General features: G+C 55.9%; 2 protein-coding genes across 2 annotated transcripts in view; one reads left to right on the top strand and one right to left on the bottom strand.

The window, feature by feature from the left end:
• Positions 1-782: 782 nt before the first annotated feature.
• Positions 783-24,112, top strand: part of LOC119097975 (BRCA1-associated protein) — a gene marked incomplete at its 5' end in the record, with an annotated part of 34,369 nt that continues 11,039 nt past the window's right edge. Inside the window, 7 exons of the mRNA XM_037220911.1 lie at positions 783-1,045; positions 2,915-3,104; positions 5,376-5,511; positions 5,938-6,064; positions 6,861-7,004; positions 7,735-7,897; positions 8,996-9,232. Of these exons, the coding sequence (XP_037076806.1) occupies positions 783-1,045; positions 2,915-3,104; positions 5,376-5,511; positions 5,938-6,064; positions 6,861-7,004; positions 7,735-7,897; positions 8,996-9,232 (1,260 nt within the window). The remainder of the gene's footprint in view (positions 1,046-2,914; positions 3,105-5,375; positions 5,512-5,937; positions 6,065-6,860; positions 7,005-7,734; positions 7,898-8,995; positions 9,233-24,112) is intronic.
• On the bottom strand, positions 15,840-21,600 carry LOC119098462 (uncharacterized). The gene is made up of 4 exons (XM_037221385.1): positions 21,357-21,600; positions 19,463-19,849; positions 17,349-17,573; positions 15,840-16,767 (listed from the first exon to the last, which is right to left on the bottom strand). Exons 1-4 carry the CDS (start codon positions 21,530-21,532, stop codon positions 16,572-16,574), a joined length of 984 nt encoding a protein of 327 aa, XP_037077280.1. The 5' UTR covers positions 21,533-21,600; the 3' UTR covers positions 15,840-16,571.

Raw genomic sequence — 24,112 nt, 5'->3', positions numbered from 1 at the left:
GCTAAGTGCACTTCTAACTGGTGACTAGGGCATAACCAAGAGTCTGTGGTGTGATATAGAAAGAAACCAATTATCATGCAGCTGACTGTCAGCAATCTGTTTCTAAGTGTAAAAACTGTATTATGCCTTCTGTATTGTAAAACCCACAACATACATAGACAACATTACACAAATGTGTACACAGAGCCTTCAGCTGCAGATGCACAGATCCCTCAAGAAAATTAGAATATTCATCATAAGAACTGCTGACTTATCACCTAGTAAGCAATTTGCCAGCTTAGGGTTGATGTCTCCTCAAACTTTTGCTTCAATTCACAGCCCCGAAGCTGGTAAAGATGGCATCAGGAGGCTCTGCAGGGACCTCAGAGTTGGGCCAGAGTCACCCTGGCCGACAGCGCCGCCAGCACGACAGGCGCGCGCTGGCGCATGTCACTGTGGAGACGGTGGTGCCGCAGCTGGTGGACGCCGCCGCCGGCGCTGCGCGGACGTCCGTCCCGCCGTCCGACGAGCCGGCAGGGTCAGAGTCTGCACGCGCCGACTCGCGGGCGGCGGCCGCCACCGATCCAGCAGCAGCGGCCGTCACCGAGCCGGCAGCAGCGGCCGTCACCGAGCCAGCGGCAGCGGCCGTCCCCGAGCCGGCTACAGCGGCCGTCACCGAGCCAGCGGCGGCGGCCGTCACCGAGCCGGCGGCGGCGGCCGTCACCGAGGCGGCGGCGGCGGCCGTCACCGAGGCGGCGGCGGCGGCCGTCACCGAGCCGGCGGCGGCGGCCGTCACCGAGGCGGCGGCGGCGGCCGTCACCGAGGCGGCTGCGCTCCGCTGGGACCGCGATCGCGAGCCGCCCGACGGTGACGTGGTGATCGGGCCGTCCGGCAAGGCCGTCTCGTATGCCGACCTGGTCAAGTCGGGCCGCGAGCCGTCGCTGCCGCTGCGGCCCAGCAAGGAGGGCACGCCGTCTGATGAGGCGTCGCTGGACCAGAAGCCGTTTATCTCGGGAAACCCGTTCGTCGAGGTCACCAAGGGCCTGCTGCACCTCTACAAGGAAAAGTGAGAATGGTGGAGCACAGGAAGCTAGACTCGTTTTTGAGCTAGGGGGGGGGGAGTGAAAAGGTCCATCTCAAATAGACCGTGCAGGGGTGGAAATTTAAGTTCCAAACAATGGAACTTATGAGTCAGTGAGGGCTGCTCCAGCAAAGAAAGACATGAATTTTAAGTTGGCATGGTCATAATATCTTAAATATCAAAAACAATTTCACATCTTTGGCCATTACACTGAAGCAGAATACATTAAGACACAGTCATTTCATAAAAGTGTGATGAGCACCCAAAACTTTGTAACAACTATGTTTTGATGCTACATTTTGGATATATCTTCCACAGGATTTTGTTAACATAAAGCAAAGCAAAGGAATCAACAGCAAAAACAAAACAAAACAATCAATAAGCATAACACATTCAAGCAAAGGAAGTCTTGGACTTCTGCACATTGACACATCAGCAAATCAAACAAACAACATATGTACTTTTGGCCTCTGTTAAGATAGGGCCAAAAAGTGCAAATGTTCATTGATCAATAGATCAATAATCACACCTCTACAGAGCAGAAAGGACACTTCTAGCTTGAATGGTGCCTGTACATTCCAGAATGGATCCTCCACAGTTGATAATAGGCCTTCTTCAATCATAATGTCCATCTGAAGGCCAGAATGTGCCATCTAAAGGCAAGCATGGGCTTTCTACAGGCAAGAATGGGCCCTCTAGTCAATAATGGGCTATTAACAGATCAGAATGGTCCCCTCAAGTCAATCTTCAGGTCGGAAGAGGCCCCTCTGCAGGCTCAGAATTGCCCTCTTTTGGTCACAATGGATGATAAATAGGCCAGAATGAACCCTCAGTGGGCCAGAATGGACTTTTAAAAGCTTACATAATCCTTTTCTGGTTTAACATGGGCCCTCCATGAGCCCTCCAAATAAAGGGAGGGGGACACGGCCCCCCAGCTTTCAATTGGGGGTGGGGAGGAGGGACTGCCCCACCGCTCCTTGTTCGGTTCCTGTGTCTTTTTGTTAAGTCGAAGTGTACCATAAGCTCGTTCTTGTGTCGCCCCTGATAAAGGCCGTAAGAATGCTATGTGCTTAACGGACATGTTGCCTGGTTTTGAACAGCTTCATGGGGCATGTACAGTGATGATCAATGGGTGGCAGAGGGCCGTATGCTCCAGCGAACTATTTGGCATGCAAACCACAGCCGGAAGCTTGCCACATATATATGCATAGCGCTGGAACTTTTGAGGCTGATTGCGCAAGAATGCGTTCGAGAGCAGTCACTCGAAGCCCTATCTCACTTCTGAACCGCTTGTGGCCAGCAGCATATTCCATAAAGAGGTGGTTTCCTTGAGTACGTTAAATTTTCTCCCTCCGATCAAGGTGATTTCCCAATTTTCGAAACTTGTCTCGGTTTTTAAGATTCTGCTTACTGGGGGAATCCTGGTTATGAGGCGCTTTCAGGAACTGAGTTCAGGTTGGGGACCACAATGTGGTCTTAAACTTTTATTTACTCATAGTAAAATGGTCTTCAACCTGTATCCTCACATGTTGGTTGAAAAATAAAAAAATACGTTGTTCAACCTATATTTTCATGATGTATAGGATGAAAGGATGTATAGGCACTAGGTTGGTATATGATTTAATGCTTTAATGAACTATTGGGCGTCTTGAGATCACTCATAACCCCCTTCAGGAATGCCAGATGCGCAGGGACGATCCCTCTCGTCAGGCTGGCATTGCCACGCTAGGCCCTTGGCGATGTGTTAAACTAATGACACCGAAAAGGAAAAAAGAAACTGAACCCCGAGCGTGCATGGAGAATGTCGCGCCCGCCTCTGCTCCTGGGGCCACACCGGCGGTGTTCGCGTTGCAGCGCGATGACCAGTCTGGAGGAGGGCACGGAGAGATCGGAGATGATCTGCATGATGTCGGTGCCGGCGAAGATGGTGATCCACGACCTGCTCCAGTTCACGGCCCCCTGCTACCCGGACATCGAGCGCATGCGCATCATCCGTGACAGCACGCCCAACCAGTACATGGCACTCATCAAATTCCGCCATCAGGTATCGACATTTTATTCATTTATTTGGTATCCACTCATTCATCTAAACATTCAACGTGTGCTCCTTCATCATCGACGTTCAGGGACGGGGACAGTAGGTAGGGTTACTCACACAGAAAGTGGCCTGGCGGGCGGCCTTTTTCGCGAAAAAAGCCCGTTATGGCAGTGTCGCAGCCATACGTGGCATTACATGCAAAATAGCGCCCAGTACTTTGCTTTGTATTTACAGCAAAATCCACACCGAGATTGTAGGTGAAAAACGTGGTGTCTGCCTGGCACTCGTCGGGCCACACCCCATTGAGTTTTGCTCAGAATGCGACACCATGGTGGCCGCCGTGCACCTGGTCCCTAAGCAGTGCACGCTGGGTGCCATGGAACAGGGGAGGCTGTTATCGCTTCCATGTTTTCAGTAGTATCGTGTTTCTTCGAACTCCTAATTTTGACGTGTGTACCGAGCAGTTTTTACCGGCAACATTTAATCAGGTGCATTATAGTATAGTGCATCCTGTAACTAGTAAGGGGGGAGAGGGGCACCTCCGAGGGGCTACTCACACGCACGCCCCAATGCTGGGCGAGCCTCCTCCCTCTACCTGTGCTGTGTTGTGTCGCTCGTCGGGTCCCTAATTAAGGAAGATATGTGAAGTAAATTAACAGACCTATTGCAAGAGGAAGTGAACGCCATACGGCTGTAAGGTTTATATTTTTATTTGAGCATGATTTACAAGCACACCTGATCGTAACGTTTCACTGTCCAAAACCTCTTCTCTCTGCCTTGTTACGCTTCCGCTTCATCCCACCAAAGCCGTTTCCTCCCCGTCATGCGAAACGTAATTTATGGACGATCCCTAAGGTGCATAGCATAAACAGGCTTGTGGGGGGGGGGGGGGGAGGAGGGGAGGGGGACCCTGGTTGCGCCCTTGGCTGTGTGGTTTTTGGCACTCTGTGAATGGCTGTTAAAGACAGGTATTCCAACACTATTTATGATGGGTCAGTTATGCGAAGAAAGTCGCAAGATTCATTGCGATTGTTATGAAATATTTTGTCTTACCACTGTGATAAGATGATATTTCAACCAGCTTGTTTGTTTTAAACACGAGTTTTCATGTTATCCGCTATCTCTTCCTCAGCCGTGGTCAGCCAAACGGCCGTCTGACATTACGGCCTGGCGCGCCAAGGGCTGTCTGTCAAACATTGTCTCACTAAGGCTGGATACCGTGGTCAGCTACATGGCTGCCTGGCATTGACGGCCTGGTGCGCTAAGGACTGTCTGTCAAACATTTGTTCACCAAGGCTGAATACCGTGGTCAGCCAAATGGGTGCCTGACATTGACGGCCTGGTGCGCCAAGGGCTGTCTGTCAAACATTGCCTTTCTAAGGCTGGATACCGTGGTCAGCCAAATGGCTGCCTGATATTGACGGCCTGGTGCGCCAAAGGCTGTGTGTCAAACATTGTCTCATCAAGGCTGAATAAAGGGTAGCGGTTATCCCAATAGCTATGCTTTTGACATTGGCCATGTCCCATCTCATTGATATGGTCAAAGACGTACTCTTACCACCGTTATTTGCAATTTCCGTTGTGATTTGTATGCAGACTAATGACAACATGGGCGAGTATTGGCACCTTGGTAGCGGGGATGCAGGTCTCCGTGAAAATTATGCAGAGATGTAGTAGGGCCAGTGATAAATCCGGACGTCTTCCTAAATTTATTGGCAGCAAAGAACTAGAAATTATACAAAGGGATAGAGTTTGGCGCTTGTTTACCTCATACAAAATATCTTTCGTCCCTAAGTTTCCTGTTTTCCAAAACAAAAGCTAGATTAGCGACGTGCGACCCGCGCCACCGCCGCGCGGCTCCTCCGGCTGTCAACGCCTGTGTTGCTCGCGACTGTCCCCAGTTTTATGGGTAGTTTGCGGGGGCGTGGATAGAGGCTAACAGGGGACGCAGAGTCGTTGAGTATCGAAGTGTTGGAAATGGAGTGTACCATTCAGTTCCTTCAAGTCTGTGACTCAGTGATGTCATTCATCGCAGTCAGGTCGCGATCCGGTGAAGAGCGCAGTGTTGAAACTGGGCCACAAGGAGCGCCACGTCTGCTAGTCTCGGCGCGTAATGCTGGTCGGGCGCAGCCCATTCAGTGCAATGCTTCTCCGCTGAGCGGCTGCTCCGGCGTCCACCAGGATACTCTCGCCGTAGTCACAGGTGTGCGACCGCGGCAGAGGTGCGGTCCTAATTCGATACCCTCTGTGTCTCCGACCGGCGCCCTGCCCCATCAGGCCGCGGCTGACGAGTTCTACCGCAACTTCAACGGCGTGCGGTACAACAGCATGGAACCGGAGACGTGTCGGCTGGTGTACGTGTCCCGGGTGGACCTAGTCAACGAGTCGGACGAGGCGCGTCTGCCCATCCCAGGTATGTCGCTGGTCGGTCACTCGCAGCTGCCCGCATAAGGGAGGGAGGGTGGGGGCGAGCGAGGGAGCGAGAAAGGGAAACGGAGAGTATTTGGGCGACCGGCCGTGGAGGAAGGGTGTGACTTCGATTTTTTTGCCACCTCAGTGACACTGATTTTCGGCATTTTCGCCTGCCGCGTCAGTTGTGATTTTTGCATCGGTGGTGTTTTTAGGACGTCAATAACGCTAGATATGGGTGTTATGGCGTGACAGTCCGGGTGAGCGCATCTGCCGACGGTTGTCGGACGGTACAACGAGGACGCTTTATGGCAGGGTTCACGGAGTTGCCCACGTGCCCGGTTGTTTGGCAGGGTTCACGGAGCTGCCCACCGTGCCCGGTTGTTTGGCAGGGTTCACGGAGCTGCCCACGTGCCCGGTTGTTTGGCAGGGTTCACGGAGCTGCCCACGTGCCCGGTCTGCCTGGAGCGAATGGATGAATCGGTCAACGGCATCCTGACTGTCCTCTGCAACCACTCATTTCACGGGAGCTGTCTGAGTCAGTGGGGCGACACCAGGTGAGTCGGGGTCGGATCTCGCCGCTCTAGTCGCTGTTTGTTGATGATTGAGCGCCTCTTTTGGAGCTTTGTTCTGGGAGAGATCGTTGATATTGTGGTGTGGTTGCCGAACAAGCGTTCGTTGCTTGGTCCGTTCCATGTCTTTCGACGCTATAAATGCTCACTTTATTTCGCTTTGTTTCGTCTCCCGTCTTCTTTTTAGACGTAAGTTGAATGTTTCTTTGTCGGCTTGAATCAATATTGTTTGTATGTGCTCACTCATGTGTCTGGAAGTATATTAACATGTGTTGCTGTCATCTGCCTGTACCACTCTGCCATACAGCGCCATCTAGACGCTTTTGTTCTTCTCGTTTGTATCCCAAATATGGCGTGAGGTCGGGCATACAATGAACACCTGATCTGTGTTTGCCGTAAACCATGAACTTGCCACCCACGGCACCCGATTTACTGTTTGGTGGACCGGAAGTGTGTGTGGGTTTGTGTTGTGTGGTCCAGTCACGGTGTTTGGTGGGCTGGTAGTGTGTGTGGGTTCGTGTTTTGTGGTCCAGTCACGGTGTTTGGTGGGCCCGTAGTGTGTGTGGGTTCGTGTTGTGTGGTCCAGTCACGGTGTTTGGTGGGCCCGTAGTGTGTGTGGGTTCGTGTTGTGTGGTCCGGTGACCGTGCCATGCGCTGGGTGTGGCTGTGGCCCGGTCGCCGTCTCATCTGACGGACCACACAGTGTGTGAGTGAGAGGTTTGTGCGGCTGGGACGGGCTGCGCACGGTTCTGGCGGTGACGGGGGCTTTCTTCCCCGCCAGCTGTCCCGTCTGCCGGTACGTGCAGACCCCGGAGGAGGCCGAGGACAACTTCTGCTTCGAGTGCCAGGCCAGCGACAGTCTGTGGATCTGCCTGATCTGCGGCCACGTCGGCTGCGGTAGATACGTCGGCGGCCACGCCTACAGGTTCGGCAGATCGCGCCGCCTGCCCCGCTGTCAGCTGACCGGCGTTACCCGTGCTGCTGTCAGCTGACCGGTGCCGCCTGCCCCGCTGCCAGCCGACCGGCGCCGCCTGCCCCGCTGTCAGCTGGCACGTGGCGCCGCATGCCTCGCTGTCAGCCGACCGGTGCCGCCTGCCCCGCTGTCAGCTGACCAGTGCCGCCTGCCCCGCTGTCAGCTAGCACGTGGCGCCGCCTGCCCCGCTGTCAGCTGACCGGCGTTACCCGTGCTGCTGTCAGCTGACCGGTGCCGCCTGCCCCGCTGTCAGCTGACCAGTGCCGCCTGCCCCGCTGTCAGCCGACCGGTGCCGCCTGCCTCGCTGTCAGCCGACCGGTGCCGCCTGCCTCGCTGTCAGCCGACCGGCGCCGCCTGCCCCACTGTCAGCTGGCACGTGGCGCCGCATGCCTCGCTGTCAGCTGACTGGCGCCGCCTGTCCCGCTGTCAGCTGACCAGTGCCGCCTGTCCCGCTGTCAGCTAGCACGTGGCGCGGTTCAAGCCGTCGGCGATGTCACTAAGTTATTGCCCCTGTCTTCGGGGCAGGGTCAGTGGAATGGGCGATGCGCGGGATTCGAACCCAGACTGTCGCGGACTGCGGCAAGTTGTTGCAGCCCGTGGTCCATTGCAAGGTTTTGATAGCATGCAACCTCAACGATTTGTTCGATTGTCTGAGAACATTGCCTTGACTTGTCGTTGGCAGTCACTTCTTGGACACGGGTCATACGTACACGATGCGTGTGGGGAGCACGCGCGTTTGGGACTACGTGGGCGACAACTTTGTCCACCGGCTGGTGCAGAACAACGACGACGGCAAGATGGTGGAGGTGGACGACAACGGTCACGGGCGTCACGACTCCAAACACGTGAGCCCCTGCAGCACTACTGCCCTGCTGCAGACAAGGTCACGGGGCATCAGTGACCTCAATCATGATCTTTTGTGCTTCCTCTTGGTCATGCTACTGAACATTGAATCCGCTTCCGGCCTTTCTCTTGTCTGCACTCATATGTAACGTATGCGACGTTTGGCGGCTTTACTGCCGCGATGTTGGCATCAGTGCCTGTGCCAATAGTCTGTTTCCCTGCTGTGTGCTGCACAGAAAAATGGCCGAGGTGCGTTGTCCTGCCGCTGATTGTCGCACGGCTGACCGCTTCTAACCGCCGCTGACCCCCACGGACTGCTGCTGACCGCTTCTGACCGCCGCTGATCGTTGCCAACCGCCACTGACCGCCGCTGACCGCCGCTGACCGACGCTGACGGCCACTGACCGGCGCTGATCGCTGCTGACCGCCTCTGACCACCTCTGACCGCCACTGACCGCCGCTGACCGCCGCTGATCGTTGCCAACCACCTCTGACCGCCACTGACCGCCGCTGACCGCCGCTGACGGCCACTGACCGCCGCTGACCGCCGCTGACTGCCGCTGACCGCCTCTGACCGCCTCTGACCGCCTCTGACCGCCGCTGACGGTCACTGACCGCCGCCGATCGCTGCTGACCGCCTCTGACCGCCGCTGACCGCCGCTGACGGTCACTGACCGCTGCTGATCGCTGCTGACCGCCTCTGACCGCCGCTGACCGCCGCTGACCGCCGCTGACCGCCGCTGACCGCCTCTGACCGCCGCTGACGGCCACTGACCGCCGCTGACCGCCGCTGACTGCCGCTGACTGCCTCTTACCGCTGCTGACCGCCGCTGACCGCCGCTGACCGCCTCTGACCGCCGCTGACCGCCTCTGACCGCCGCTGACTGCCGCTGACTGTCGCTGACTGCCGCTGACTGCCGCTGCTGACTGCCGCTGACTGCCGCTGACTGCCGCTGACTGCCTCTTACCGGCCGCTGACCGCCGCTGACCGCCACTGACCGCCTCTGACCGCCGCTGACTGCCGCTGACTGCCTCTTACCGCTGCTGACCGCCGCTGACCGCCACTGACCCTGACGGCGGCTGACCGCCTCTGACCGCAGGGCGGCGACTCGGAGGAGAAGCTGGAGGGTATCCAGCTGGAGTACACGTACCTGCTGACCAGTCAGCTGCAGTCGCAGCGCCAGTACTACGAGGAGTGCATCGCACGCATCGAGAAGGACGGCCAGAAGCAGGCGGAGGAGCTGCGCGAGCGCACGCGCCAGGCTGTGGAGGAGACGCACACGCTGCGGGAGCGACTGCAGCAGGCCGGGCGGGAGCGCACCGCCGCCGACAAGAAGGTACGCAGGTGGCTGCGCCGCCGCGGGCGGACGCTAGGGCACGGCCGCAGGTCAGCCACAGGGCGCTGCATTTGAAAGACAATGTGCGTGGGGATGGCACCCTTTTCAGCCGACGCATCGCAAATGGGACTCGCGTTTTGGTTAACGACTTCTTCTAATGTGCAGCACATTGTATGCTTCATCTGCTGAGAAAGTCTTCGAGTTTTCCATTTCCATACGTCCGTGATTGAACCTTTATGCTGAAATACTTGCCTCGTGGCATGCATCTGCTTGCTAGGGTAAAATTCAGCGTTGCTCTGTTTGATTTGGTTTCATCGAAGTGTATGCTGTAGACATTGTTTTAACTATAGCAATGTATTTCAGATGCATAATTAACTAAAATGGACAGAGTGCACTCAAGACGCGTAATATTATGGTTCGAATAAGCATTAACCGTCCACTAGAGTCGTGTCGAGTTTCGTTGGAACAGAATGGCCGGCAAGTGTGCCGGTTACAGTGCGCCGTTATGCTTTTGATCCATTATACCAGCGGAAAATCAAACCCCATGTGGTCAGAGCGGACCTCTCTATATGTGAAGCTCCCGTGTGCAGGGTACTGGCGACCGTGTTATAGTTATCAGTCCCGGTCACTTCGCGTTTATCCATACTTGCACTTGTCCAATATTTCCACAGTTTCTAGAAATGTTCTGCATCGTTCTTAAGATGTTCACTTCCAGGGACGTAGGCACTGATAACGAGAACAGTTCCTCAAGCTGAACCATCAACAGAAATAAATGTCGTAGTTTCTTTCCAAAATAAGGTCCTGGCAATCCCACTCCGGGCTGCGTTCTTTTTTTCGAACTGCGCTGTCATTCTTGGAACTGCAAATGTGACGCGTCGAGAAAAACCACCAACCGACCGCTGGCTCCGGTTGTCCGGTACAAAAACTCACGTCATGGCCCGGGCTTGCCGTCCTAGCCGTCCGTAGCCGTCTGTAAACCTAGCCGTCCGAAGGGAGCGAGCCGGGGCCAAAGTCAACCTTTTTGGGACGCAGGCTGCCTCGTGTTTCATGTCATATGCGCCAGCTACCGAAGCCCTAACGCCGGCATCAGCATAACTCAACCGCACGGCGCCGCGCCCGAGCCAGCGACCGTGGTTCCCAGACGCTCTGACGTGAAATGCGATCCTGGGCTTGCGTCGCAGACCGGCGTGGGCCGCAAAGGTCACGCGCCGTGCTGACGTCACGATTGTCTGTGCTCATGCGCGGAGTCGAGGTGGTCAGTTGCACGAGTTAGCACGTGGCACGAGTCCTGCCTGGACCGGCGAGCAGGAACAACTGGTTGTTGGCGGTTCGTCCACAACCCGCGCTAACGCAACCGCGCGAAAACAGATGCTGTTTTACTGGCTGCGCATCCTGAAGCCGCACTGTTTCATTTACCTGCAGGGATGGACTGAAGAAATGAAATTGGTTTGGTCATGGATACTTTGGTATGCTTTCACACATTTGATTTGCGGCACAGATAGACGTAAACGTATGTACTCTGCGAGGGCGTCGCCCCTGCTCCATTGCGGTTTGTGGGTTTGGGCCCCAATGCTTGTTACTGGACTTTTAATGAGGAAAAGTTGAGATAAGTTAGGTTAGGCAGAGCTTGCCGTCCTCTGACTTTGCTGGTAAGACTGCAGCCCTGCTCCTCAGATACCGGACGATTTGATAAATTATACCATAATATTATGGACAAGTCGTCATTTTCAAAATTTAGCGGTCCAAATTGTGTGAGAAGCACGCATATGGTGATGGTCGGATCGTCGAATCCTTGGCTCGACCCTTCCCTCTCCCCCAATCACTTACACAAATCGATACCCTGCTTGAGATTCTAGGCCACCTTACTTTGCCTCCAGCGGGTTGTGTTTACGACCGTCCACACCGGCTTCTGGGCGCCATGTGCTATGCGAACCCAATGGCAACAGCATCGGTCCTTACTATCTAGGTCGTCAATCGGCATGTCGATGAGCACAACAAATCAGAATATGCACGAATCGGTCGCATTTTCCTTGGGCTTATGTCATGAGAAGAACGCCACATATTACCGCTCACAGTATACTCCAAGTGGCGGCTCTACTACCAGCCATCAAATATGTGTGTCACTCACGTGACGCGCTCGGCTCCCGAAGCACACCAAACATGTGGCGGTTCGGATTTCTGTACATGTACACCGAACCAACACAAGCCGCATCTGGTGCACACGATCCGTCTCGAGACAAGACTTGTGGTGGGCGGGCACGAGGCGGAGGGGGCGGGGAGGGGCGTGTGGCGTTGTAGCGGCCGGCGCGCCCGCCCCAGCATCTGGCGCCCGTGCAGTTACGCTGCCGTGCCCCCTGCCCCTCCCCCGCGCCGTCCGTCTGGCTCTCCCCCCACGTCCTCGGCGTGACACTGCGTTCACGTGAGATGGAAGAGTTGGACGCCACGGTACCGGCAGCCGACGCTGAATCAGTGGTGACGACTCGGAAGTGGCGCTCGCACCGACCGCTTATCCAGTACGACGAAATGCTGCATTTATATGGGGAGATGCATATTGAAATCACGTCATGAGATCATGATCCCATGCAGTCCAGTCACGGCACGTGCCAGCATGGGCGGTTTTCAATCCGAAACCTGCACATTGATTTTTGGCCCGGTGCCGTGGCCAGCGGAGTTTAGGTCTGGTTTTTCTAAATGCATGTTCGGCACGGATCCGTTTCTTAGTGGCTGGCCTAAGCAGCGGGGAGAAAAATGGGCGCAGTCAGTAAATCGGATGGAATAAACATGCCAAACTCCAGTCTGTCGCCTCTGGTCTGCCTTTTAACGGCGACTCAGTAAAACCTTCTTTTCTGGGAACTTTTCACCAAAATAACAAACAATGTATGCAAACAGACCCACATCTAATAGCGTGATTTCGTTGCACTGTCTCCAGCTCTGCACTGCATTGTCTCGAAGCATTTCGTCCCCACTTATTTCATTGTTCGCAATCTAGGTAACATATATATATATATATATAAAAATAAAGTTGGCCTGTAAGGTTTCGATTGAACCAAAACGTCCGATTGGAATCAACGCTTGTTTGAGACAGCATACGCAAACAAATGCACTGTAATAATATCATTACATGATGAAAATTATACTGCTCTGTATGTTTATGGGACAACCGCGTACAGATCCAGCAGCTGCCGGCCTTCACGACACACACACGACTGAACCGGTGTCTGAAAGAACTTCAAGAGGAGCGCGAGATCAACAAATCATTGCGGGAAAACCAGACAGGCTGGCAGGAACGGATCCAACAGCTGGAGACCAGCCTGAACAGCATGAAATCCGAGAAAGACAAGGTAAGCTTGCCGAACAGAAGCGAACTAGAAACATATGGGGACGGGGTGGTATGGGATGAGGAGCGAAGAAGAGGCGACTGCCGCGGGCAGCTGGTGTTTGTGCTCGTGATCGCCCCCCATCTGAGCGGGCCACCCGCGGTGCTCGCACCCGAAAACGTCGTGATGCCGAAAATCGCACGTTTACTCTTCGCGCGCGGAATGATTATACAAAAATTGCACCGCTCTCGGTTAGGAATTACAGACCACGTATGACATTGTTGATCGTCAAGACAGGGCATTGGCTTCGTGACGGCTTGCAGGCGCCCCCGTTTGGCAGTCTTCGTCTGGACCTCAGTCTGAGGTCCACGTCTTGATCCACGCCTGTTGCTGTCGGCAACGTCCGCCGGGGCTGGTTCCTGCCCTCTTGATTACCCTCTATTGGTGCGTGCGTGCGTGCGTGCGTGCGTGTGTGTGGGGGGGGGGGGTACGTGGGCACATGCGTGCTTGCGTGCGTATATGTATGTATGCGTACGTGCGTGTATGGGTGCGTGCGTGCGCGTTCAAAGAGCCGTTTAAGTTTGTGCTTAGATTTGTTCGTTGGCATGTTTACTTATTGTCCTGGAAATTCCATGTAGGACGCCTTTCATAACGTTGCCGCAGACCTAGCTGAGATATTGTCCAGTCGGTCGGTTTACGTTCTTTGTGTCTGGCTGTAAGAGCTTTCTCCTGTGTGGAGTGCTCTCACTGATCAATGCACCTAAACGTTATTCGTGGACGTTTTTGTCCGCCTTCCCAGCCATCCAACATGTCGAGATGTGCTCTTCAAGTTGTGCCTGTTAGTATGGATATCGTCTATCGTCCCCTGTCCCTGTGTAAGCTTGAGCTGGCGCTGGCCGCCGCAGGAGGTATTGGACCTGAAGGAGCAGGTGCGGGACCTGATGTTCTTTCTGGAGGCGCAGCAGAAGATCGCCAACGCGGCGCCCGATCTGCAGCAAGAGCTGACCGAAGGCAACATCGTCGTGCCGGAGGTACCGCCGGCCAAAACCACCGGTGCAAGACGAAAGAAACGCTAGCCGGCGACGTGTGTGTAACCTGTGATGCGCGAGTTCCGTGTTTGTAACTTATCCATCGTGACATGTTTGTGATCAAATGCTTTTACAATACGCCAGTGTCACTATCGTGTGCGACTGTGTCAGGAGCTGAAAATAGTTTGGAGATCAAAACAAAATCTATGTTTGTGATGAATAGAATTTTCGAGAATTCGTTTAGAGGCGTTCGGGATGCGGGACATCGGGAAGGATGCGGGACATCGTAGAAGAATGTTTCACATTTGAAGATCTTGAAGCAAGCGTCAGACGTGATGAAACAAGCTCACTCATAACTATCGGTATACTTTTTAAGTGGAAATGACTGTCCTGGACTGCACAATGCCCGGGTTAGTGAACATGCTCCTCGATGCGTCATGGTTTGATTACGTCAGCGTACCTTGCACGACATTAATTTAGAGCCAATTGACCGTTATATCTGGAAATCGCACGCACGAACGCCAGACATGAACGCCTGGATTATTATGTTTTTGGGGCTTGATCGCCGCATGGGTCATGGAATGGCAAGATTTGAATGACCTTGCTGTGGCTCACGCATGCTAAGGTGACTGAAACACTCTCCCCGATATTCCTTCCTCCCTTGTCGCGGACGCGCAGCTCAAAAGTTAGAGGGGCTTCAGTCTTAAGAAGGGCAGTATTGTGAAGAGCACCGGAAGGTCTTCAAAATGGCTTTTTCAGTTCAAACCCCTAGATAAATGTGGAGCACTCCTAAGTATTCATGTTGTGATCACCCGTCATTCTTTCTTCAGCAATCAAGAAAGTCATTTGAACAATGTGCATTGGGCTGAGGCCCCTTAAAGCATAGCACTTGAACATCCATGCGATTTTCCCTATGTTTGTTTCGTGTTTTTTTTTACGTTGTCACCTAAGTTTTATGATGTAGTAGGCCGATGTGAAATGGGTCCTACTGCGGTCGGCACATATGAACCTAGCTATAAAGTGAGCTTAGCCCGTAACCGGTTACGCTCCACTCTGACCGGCCGGCCAGACCAGAGCGCAGACCTGGACACCTGCACTAACGGCCGGTCAGACCAGAGCACAGACCTAGACACCTGTACTAACGGCCGGCCAGACCAGAGCACAGACCTGGACACCTGTACTAACGGCCGGCCAGACCAGAGTACAGACCTGGAACCTCTACTGACGGCCGGCCAGACCAGAGCACAGACCTGGACACCTGTGCTAACGGCCGGTCACACCAGAGCACAGTCCTGGACACCTGTACTAACGGCCGGCCAGACCAGAGCACAGACCTGGACGCCTGTACTAACGGCCGGTCAGACCAGAGCACAGACCTGGACACCTGTACCAAACGACCGGCTACGCTAAAGCACAGACCTGGACGCCTGCACCAAACGGCCGGCCAGGTGAGAGCAGACCTGGACTCCTGAACCAAATGGCCGGCCAGACTAGAGCACAGACCTGGACACCTGTGTCGGACGGCCGGCCAGATTAGAGCAAAGGCCTGGGCACATGTACCAAACGGCCGGCCAGACCAGAGTACAGACCTGGACACCTGTGCCAGACGGCCGGCCAGGCCAGAGCACGGGCCTGGACACCTGTACCAAACAGCCGGCCAGACTAGAGTACAGACCTGGACACCTGTGCCAAACGGCCGGCCCGGCTAGAGCACAGACCAGGACGCCTGTACCAAACGGCCGGCCAGACTACAGCACGGACCTGGACGCCTGTGCCGCACAGCACGCCAGTGAACGGTCCGCATGGTGTTCAGGCCTTTTCAAAATCGATCTGCGGGAGAATACGCCGGGCCTAAACAAATAAACGGACAGCCTGAAGAAAGGCTGGACCGTGCAAACTGCACGAGCGTTTACGGGAACACAAATCCAACCAAATTTGTTAGGCATTTTGTAACTGTGAGGGTCACGGCGTCCAATTCATATGCTATCGGGAATTAGTATCCTTTAAAGTACCCAAAAATGACCCTGCTCACAGCCGGCCATTTGAAAAGCAATGCTCGTGTACCGGCGGATAATTTCTGTCAGTGGACGTCCTGTCAAAGCATCACGAAAGGATAGCTTTCCTTCGCGCTGCCGTACCCTATCGGGATCGGTGACCGAATGTACTTGGAATGTACCTGGGTTCACCACCTTACTGTTCAGTCACATGTGTGATAACTTCCACATCTGTTGTCATGCGTACGACCACGCACACACCTCGGGCCCATATTGCATAATGTATTGGTGTTTTCGTACAAAAATAAGATGGAACATGCTGACCATTGGATGACGCAGTGGTCTCGACGACGGATGGACTCAGGAGTCGGCCAGTTCACCGAGCACAGTCCCGACCGCACATATGGGCGATGAGCTAGATGAACGCAGGTGAATGGGCTTGTGAGGATCGACCAGAACCCGGTCTGAGACGGCGCGGCGGTAGCTCGCGAGTACGTGGCGGAGAGTGCGGATGCCGGCGTCGAGGGATCGGCGGGTTCGGCGCCGTCGCCGCCCGCCCCCCTCCCTGCGCTGGCCACTGCAGCCGGACTCCTCGCAGCGGCAAGCAACCAGCGATAATGGGTCTATCACAGAAACAACATGTCATGAATAAAGTGTCGGTGGCCGCTGCGGACCAGCGCGCGACTACGTAGCAGCAGCACGTCGAGAGGTGCCGCCACCAAGAACCTGAGCGACCCCAGGCCTCCTCTATGACCCAGTTACCAGGCTCCCTGGCTGCCACGACTCCGAATGCCTCTCCACCGCGCGTCCGTCGGGTGAACGTGGTGCCCAGTGTCGGCGACAGCCCGGGCTCTGTCGACCGTCCGGACCGATATCTGGCCGCGCGCGGCGCAGACTCCTCGGTCCCGACCCAGAGATCTGGCCGCGTGCGGCGCAGACTCGTCTGGGCACACGGCCGGTGACTAGCGACTCTCTCCACTCTCCAGCTTCCTGGAGCCAGCTAATACGCCAGCGCCGTCTTCAGAGCTGCTCGTTTGACGATCCGCTTCTCCTCGCACTCGTTGCCCCACCAGCTGCTCTTGACGCACTCCACTTGCTTCTTCAGCACGAAGCACTTGGTCTTGACGACGTTGAAAAAGATCTTGCCGACCATGTTGGCGGCGCCGGAGCCGGTCATCTTTAGGCATGTGTGGAACCTGGCGACAAATCGGCACAGCGTCACGTCTGACATCCCTTTTGGCATGCAACGCCCAGTTCCGCAGCCAACGGTAAGCAGAAATCGATGATCAAACGCTCACAATGCATGGCTGAACAGCTGCTCGAGCTCAAACATAAGCAAGGAGGCACCTAGGCCCGTGTCAACAGCGGGGCATACCATAATCATTGACGGTCTGGGACGTGTCGATGTCCAGTATCGGACGAAAGCGGTCGGATTTTGACCCGCACGTGGTAAACACAGACCCGCTGCAGATATTCCCAGAACAAGCCCGGTCAAATTCCAAAATGTTCACCGCCCGCGTGCATGGGGGCAGTGTGGCCAGTTTCCGACACCTCACTTGAACGGCTGAGACAGCACCTTGTGAACAAACGGGGCGCAAAAATTATAACACGCAAAAGACGCCCGCAGAAACGAGCTTCGCGTATATCCTCAAACGGGTATTACATGAGCACGTTAATGGCCCCGATGCAGACGCGCCCTACAACACCAAATCACCAGGTTGTTTGCGCGAAGCCCCCAGATGCGAGAGCCCCGCACCTCACGTCGCGACATACATACCTCTCGTCACAAGCGCAGTGGTTGAGTGTGGAGATACCCCAATTGAAGAGGCCATACTTCTCCTCGAAGGAAGCGATCCAGTAGGGACATTTTTTATCGTGGTGCCGGCAGCAGCGGTCGGCACCGGCGTACCCTCCCAGCGTGTTGTACGTAGTGGCCGTGTAGCCCTTGCCGCACCACTTGGTGCCGGGCACGCGGAGCACGTCCAGGATGTCGCGCCGGTGTCTGAGGGTTGGGGTGCCCCGGTGTACTCAACCGCCCCTGACGCGCCAGCGCGCGCGGTGGACCGGAGGTGGAAGGGCGGAAGAGGCTGCTCAGGACGGCGGCACTGACGACAGGGGCCAGCGCCGCATCCAAGCGCCGGCGGTGGGGGGGGGGGGGGGGGGGGGGGGGGGTGCTGCAGAGGACTAGGTACGTGATCAGCGGCAGCCTACCTTGCTCGTCGACGGGCCACGTGTCGCGAGCGGAGCGATGTCCTACCTCCGGTCACATCGGCAGTGCGAAATGGTAAAGATGCGAAAGTTGAAGAGGCCGTATTTCTCCGAGAGGCCGAGTATGGCGTATGGGCAATAGTCGTGGGAGCGACAGCAGCGGTCGACCGTGTGCAGGCCTCCGACGTGCGACATGGAGAGGGCCTGGGTGCCGTCGCCGCACCACTTGGTGCCCGGGAAGATGAGGCGCAGGTCGCGGCGCGTCCTGAAACGCGACCAGCGGCGTCTGAGCCGCCCGCGCGCAGCCGCGCCGGCCGCACGCCGTACCTCCGCGCCCGTCGCCACCTCGAGACACGGACACAGCTCCGGAGCGGCGCATCGGCGGCACAGAGCGGCCTCCAGTTAAAGCGGGAAGAAGCGGTCATCCCGCCGGCCATAGGCTCATAGTGGCGACCCGGCGAACATCCGGCGTGGTGACGCCGGCGTGGTGGTGCCATCAAAGCCACACGAGTACCATGAAGCCTTCCGCATGCCAACGCTGCATTAGTAGGCGCCGATGGGACCGCAAGATCGCTACCCAATCGCTGATTCTGCCCAGCGGATGTTCTTCCTAGCTTCCGAAGAACCACGACAGATGGCGTTATCGAGACCCGGCCACCTTACGCCGATTCCGGCGCCATCAAAACATTAGTGCCCTAGTTTGACAAGCGTGAGCTTTGTAGAAGACGCAGTAAAACTTCGAAGCAGACCGACATCTGTAGAAACACTGTACAATCTATCTTGTTAATGCTGTGTAAGTATCCCGACACGGATAAAAACCAACTAGCCCGGAGCGTGAATACCAGGTCCCAAAGCGACGTAGCCGACATGCAGTGGACGCCTACCAGAAGCCGAGGTTACGGACCCAGACAGACTGACAGAGGAGACGGACCCGCCCGCATAGAGCGGGCCGGCAGGAGCATACTGGACGAAGGTGGCGGTCGTGAGGCGGGGCGGAGGTGAAAGGATAGTCCAGCCGCGCGCTGGCGCCGCTGCCGCCGTCAACACCAGCTCCGGCGAGGTGTTGCCAGGCGCTGGATAGCAGCCCGACACCACCCCGCCAGAGTCCGGCGTCGAGGACGGCACGGATCCACAGAGCACACACGGAACACATTGAGAGGCAGAAGAAGCGAAGAGGCGCTTGAACAACCCACACAAGAAGCAGGAGATCTGGGCCGCTGACAATTAACGCGGACTATGAGGTCAGGGCAAAGAGCCACAAAAGACCCCGCCACTGAGCACACACACAGCTCCCAAGTGCTGAACATTACGGGCAAACAAAAACAGTGACCGATTTTATGCCCCACAAACACGCAAATTACCATGCAGAAAGGCGAAAACCCAAGACACAGGAAGACTAGTTAGGCTGCTACAATTCATGTCCGCCGTTGAGCAGCCCTGTAAGCCTTTAGATGCTGCACGATATGCTGTTCTAGTTGGCGCCGGACTACTTCCTTAATGGACAACAGAATTCCTTCACCATATACAGCATATAGAAAAAGTGGGCAATTGTACTGCAAGCGCCTGAACAGATTCCTGTGCTGATTTGCGTTGAGCGTTGTGCGCTATTTTGAGCAGAGACGCGAGCGATAGCCCCGCCGTTCCGCAGCGGGGCCGCGCGGCCGCGCCGGCACCACCGCTCACCTGTGGATGAACTGCTCGGCGTCGGTCTTCTCAGCGGCGGAACCGTGCCGCTTCTTGTGCACCACCTTGCGGATGACGCGGTGGTACGCCTTGCAGGCCCGCTTCATCTCCTTGTAGTCGAGGAAGCCGGCGTACTCTTCCGGCGGCGCAGTCAGCAGGCGGAAGGTGACGTTGCGCATCGGCTGCTGCTCGTCCTGCTCATCCTGCTGAGCCAGACCGGCCGCCAGCAGCCGCGCGCGTTCGGCGTCCGCCTCAAACGAGCCGAGGAACGTGCCGATGACGTCTTTCCGTCGGATGTACTCGCAGTCCTTGAGCTCGCCTTGTGCCGTGAAGATGGACTGGATGAAGTGGCGTCCATCTGTCACCTGCCAGAGGTGGATGCCGCGCCTGCAACACAGGAGTGCCGGCGTCAGCGGAGAGTGCTGCGGGCCCAGCGCCGGCGAGCGCGAGTCACGCCCAGCCTCGAGGGTCCATGGCCTATGGGTGGGTTCAGGGACGGTCCACGGCCCCTAGTGTTTGGCCAGACCATGATAGGTCCTGGTCGCCAACACATTCATAAAGATATTTGAAATAAAATAGCAGCATCCTATACGCCCTTCGAAAGGACAAATTACGCTGGTGACCTGTTTTGAATATTTTCAGCGCATCGCAGCTCCAACCGCGTTTTGAACCATTTTTGAGTAAAAAAAGGATTACGCTGATTCCACACTACCGCCCTCCGTACCGACCCAGGAAATACCCCGGCCTGCCAGCGTGACCGCCTTCCGACACCAGACAGGCCCCGACCCGGGGGCGGACACCAGGCGCCGCACCGGACGCTAGGTGTCCGGTATTCACAGCTGGCACATGGCCGACTTCGGCACCGGCTGCACGTGCGGCACGCGCCGCCAGGTGGCAGACTTTCGCCCGCGCGACGGTGGTGTGACTGCCGAGGGGCGGAGCCAGCGCCCACCGGACCGGACCGGACCGGAGCAGTGCCGACCTTGCCAAGCCGCCTCCCCGGACCACAGCCCGGGCCGGCCCCCGCGGCTCGCACGGACAGGTACGCGCCGGAAAAGCGTCCGGTCAGTATTCGGTCGAGGACTCAGAGGTCCGAGGCGGGTAGAGGGAGGTCGCGACGGAGGCTCGCCGTTTGGTGGTGTCGGTAGTCAAGGACGGGCGTCGACAACGGAGGAACGGAACCGACGTCGGCCACGGAAGGATAGAACTGACGTCGGCAACGGAAGGACAGAACTGAAGGATAAAACTGACGTCGGCAACGGGAGAACAGAACTGACGTCGGCTACGGAAGGATAAACCTGACGTCGGCAACGGAAGGACAGAACTGACGTAGGCAACGGAAGGCTATAACTGACGTAGGCAACGGAAGGATGGAACTGACGTAGGCAACGGAAGGATAGCACTGACGTGGGCGACGGAAGGATAGAACTGACGTCGGCAACGGAAGGGAGGACCGGCAAAGAATGAGCGGCGTGATGATGGGGAAATGCGATATGAGACGATAGCAGGAGAAAGACAATCGAGAAAACTTATGTCGCGAAATGTGTGCTGAACCTGGGGCATTACTGCAAATGCGTGTCATACGGACTGATGTAGCCAGTCCACCTTTTCAGTAACACACAAAAAGACACGTCAGTGACTTCGATGGCTCCTATTGAATCACGCATAGGCTGCAACGCCCCGACAGACACTGGCCGATGTGAGAGCAGAAACAAGCGGCATACAAAACACTCCGCTGAACATACGCACGACCGGCAGTGTCCCTAATGAGTGGCAAGACGAACTGTCTCGTGAACGTGACGCACGACCGACACCCACCGCCCAAACGCCAACGGCGTCAGTGCAGAACGTGAGGGCGAGAGCCCCCGGTTGGAGGCGCTGCCAGCGTACTCACGTGATTTGGTCGGTCACCACCTCCATGGACGTCTGCTTGGCGTGGACCCGGTCGAAGCGGATGCGCACCTCCCTCTCGCCGTCGCCCAGGTAGTCGATGGCGATGAAGTTTTTGGCGGCCGCCGTTCCAACCAGCAGCGCCGCCAGCAGCGTCGCCATCCAGACCTTGCCCTGCATGACCGCCTCGGAGGTGCCGTAGCAGACCGTCGGAAGACAGATGCCCACGCCGCCTCCCGCCTCGCCAAAATGGGACGATCCCCCGGACGGCTAGACATTTATGCGCGGCCGCCAACGCACGCACGGTGGGCGGGGCTTAGGTGGTCCGATGCGACGCCGGCCGCTGGCGGCGCGGCCAGCCGATGACGTCACGACCGCGCCCCCGGCTGGCCGCGTGGCCAACGCCGGAGAATGCGGGATGAATGGCGAGGTCTGGCGCAGCGCGGCGCCGGGGGCGTCATAATAGCCTGCGTTCCACCCGGGCTGTTATGCCCGCCGCCAGCAGACCAAGGCCGTTGTCGTTCCAGACGTCCAGTAAGTGGCGCTGCGGCGGCGTCCTGCGAGAGCTGTTGTGCCTCCTAGGCGCCGATGGGGCGTTCTCAGCTGCCCTTCCTCCTTCAGCGCCGCCATCAGCGTGGAGTAGGAATTGGGGACGGAGAGAACGGGGAGGGGCGGAAGAGAAGATCCTTCACGCACTGTGTGCCGCACAGCGTATCTATCCACCGTATCTATCTATACGTGGTCCACGTGCCGTTTTTTTCGATGAGCGAGTACGGTTTTTGTTTGTCACGTTTGGCCCGGCCGCCTGTCCCAGCGCTAGGACGATGAATATGGGGGGGGGGGGCCCTTCATAGTGATATATATATATATATATATATATATATATATATATATATATGTGTGTGTGTGTGTGTGTGTGTTCACACTCCCTAAGCTTGTTCATATACGTGGTGTGCGGCTGTACGGCTTCGCTCATAATTCTGGGGGTCTGATCTCCGTGCGTGACCTGAGCAAACTGGCGACCACACTTTAGGCCTCCCTTTAATTTAACCGCTGACGAGCATGCAAGAGACGGTGTACTACCTCACTGCGTAGCAGGGATGCTAGCGGCGGAACCCCGGTAAGATGACGTTCAATGCCCCTATTGGTATGAAAACGCCGGTATTGTTCAAACCTGAGTTACTAAGAAAGAAGTTTCTGTCAGTGAGCGAATGTTTTCGCCACCATTTGCGATCGTCCCCAGTAAGTCGGTTCATGGCAGCGAATTGCCTCGATGCCTGTGAGTCAATACAGTGGACCAACGGGCCAACAGCTGCCATTAACAATGACACGTATAATGAATCCAAGCGATATGATTAGTGATGATAGACGTACTACCCTCAAGAAGATTTTTCATGGGGTTGATTTTTAGTGGGTACAGTCACTATCTCTAGACTATTGTGGGCCTGCGGTGGCCGCCCTTCGTGTTGGGATCGTAGGTAGGCGAAGCCATAGTCTCATCAGCTGAGCGCGTCGCAAAGCCCAAAAGGCTGGATCAATACGGGAATCCCCCCCCCCCCCCCCATCATTTCCACACGCACAACCAACCTCACCAACTAAATTTTACGATTTATAAATGTACTGAATCCTGCGAAATGGCTTTATGACCTCACTGCGTAGTAGTTGTTAACATTCAAAACATTATGCATTACTCAATGTCATGTGATAGGACGTAACTTAAAAACCCAGGCCGGAGCTTCATATGAATCATTAAGCCAGTCATGGCGCTTGTTGCTTTAAAGCAAACTGGGTTGAGGAATTCTCGTGATTTGGGTGTTAGCTTTATGATTTGTGCGCTTCGATACCACGACCCCATTCACGGCGCAGTGAGATGGCACACCTCCAGCGATGTGGCGGCGGCGGGGGAATGCTGGCAAAGTTGACGTGGCTGCCGGGATGGGCATCTTTCCACTGAGCGCCTGCCTCAAACTGGCGTGGCGTCATGGTCGACGTCGACGTTAGTGCTAAAATCGGACCGATCTTGAGAAAAGCTGGCAGGGCCGGTGCCGTGCTATGATGTTGCAGTAATTACACAATAACCATAAATAAATAACTACGCGTGGATGGAGAACCAAGTGCGGGAAACGTAATGTAGGCGTCTTTTCTTTCCGTGCAACGTTCTAGTTAATGTTACGTTTTCGACAGGTGTTACGCGCGGTTTTCCGTTATTTATGACTGTTCTTTTTTCGTTTGTTGTCCTTACGTTACCCTTTGGCGGCGTCTTGCACATTGGTCACAAGACGGTACGCGTGGAATTTCGCCTTTCAAGAGACATCGCTTGATTCGTTTGGTTGCGCCTTTTCAACTCTCTTGCTTTAACTCGCTACTCTCGGCGGCATTCCACCTGCTGGCTGTCTGCGTAGCTAGGAGGAGGGGCCTCTCATTTATCCGCAATGTTATCATGATCACCCGACGAATTTCTCACCGGCACAAAACGGCAATCAGGCATTTCCCGAGTGTCAGCGCGCAATGACTCAGATTCTGGAGGCATGAGGGAGAACAGGCAGTGGAAACCTACGCCTCACAGGGCCTCTGCATCCCACACGCGTTGGCCATATCTGCCGTGAAGTGACGTCAGCGTCTGCGACTCGAGGAACAGCGCACCCGCACGGCCGTCTTCCGGCGTCATCCGGCATTCCTGGACGCTGCCGTCAGCCCTTGAAACCCTCCGGCGATGCTGCACTCGCTCCCAGCGCAGAGCGCCCTCCATCAATGCTGGCC

Source organism: Pollicipes pollicipes, unplaced genomic scaffold (genome assembly GCF_011947565.3).
Source record: "Pollicipes pollicipes isolate AB1234 unplaced genomic scaffold, Ppol_2.1 Scaffold_4740;HRSCAF=5597_pilon_pilon_pilon, whole genome shotgun sequence".
In the NCBI taxonomy this organism is placed as follows: domain Eukaryota; kingdom Metazoa; phylum Arthropoda; class Thecostraca; order Pollicipedomorpha; family Pollicipedidae; genus Pollicipes; species Pollicipes pollicipes.
This window is presented reverse-complemented; position numbering and strand designations above follow the sequence as displayed.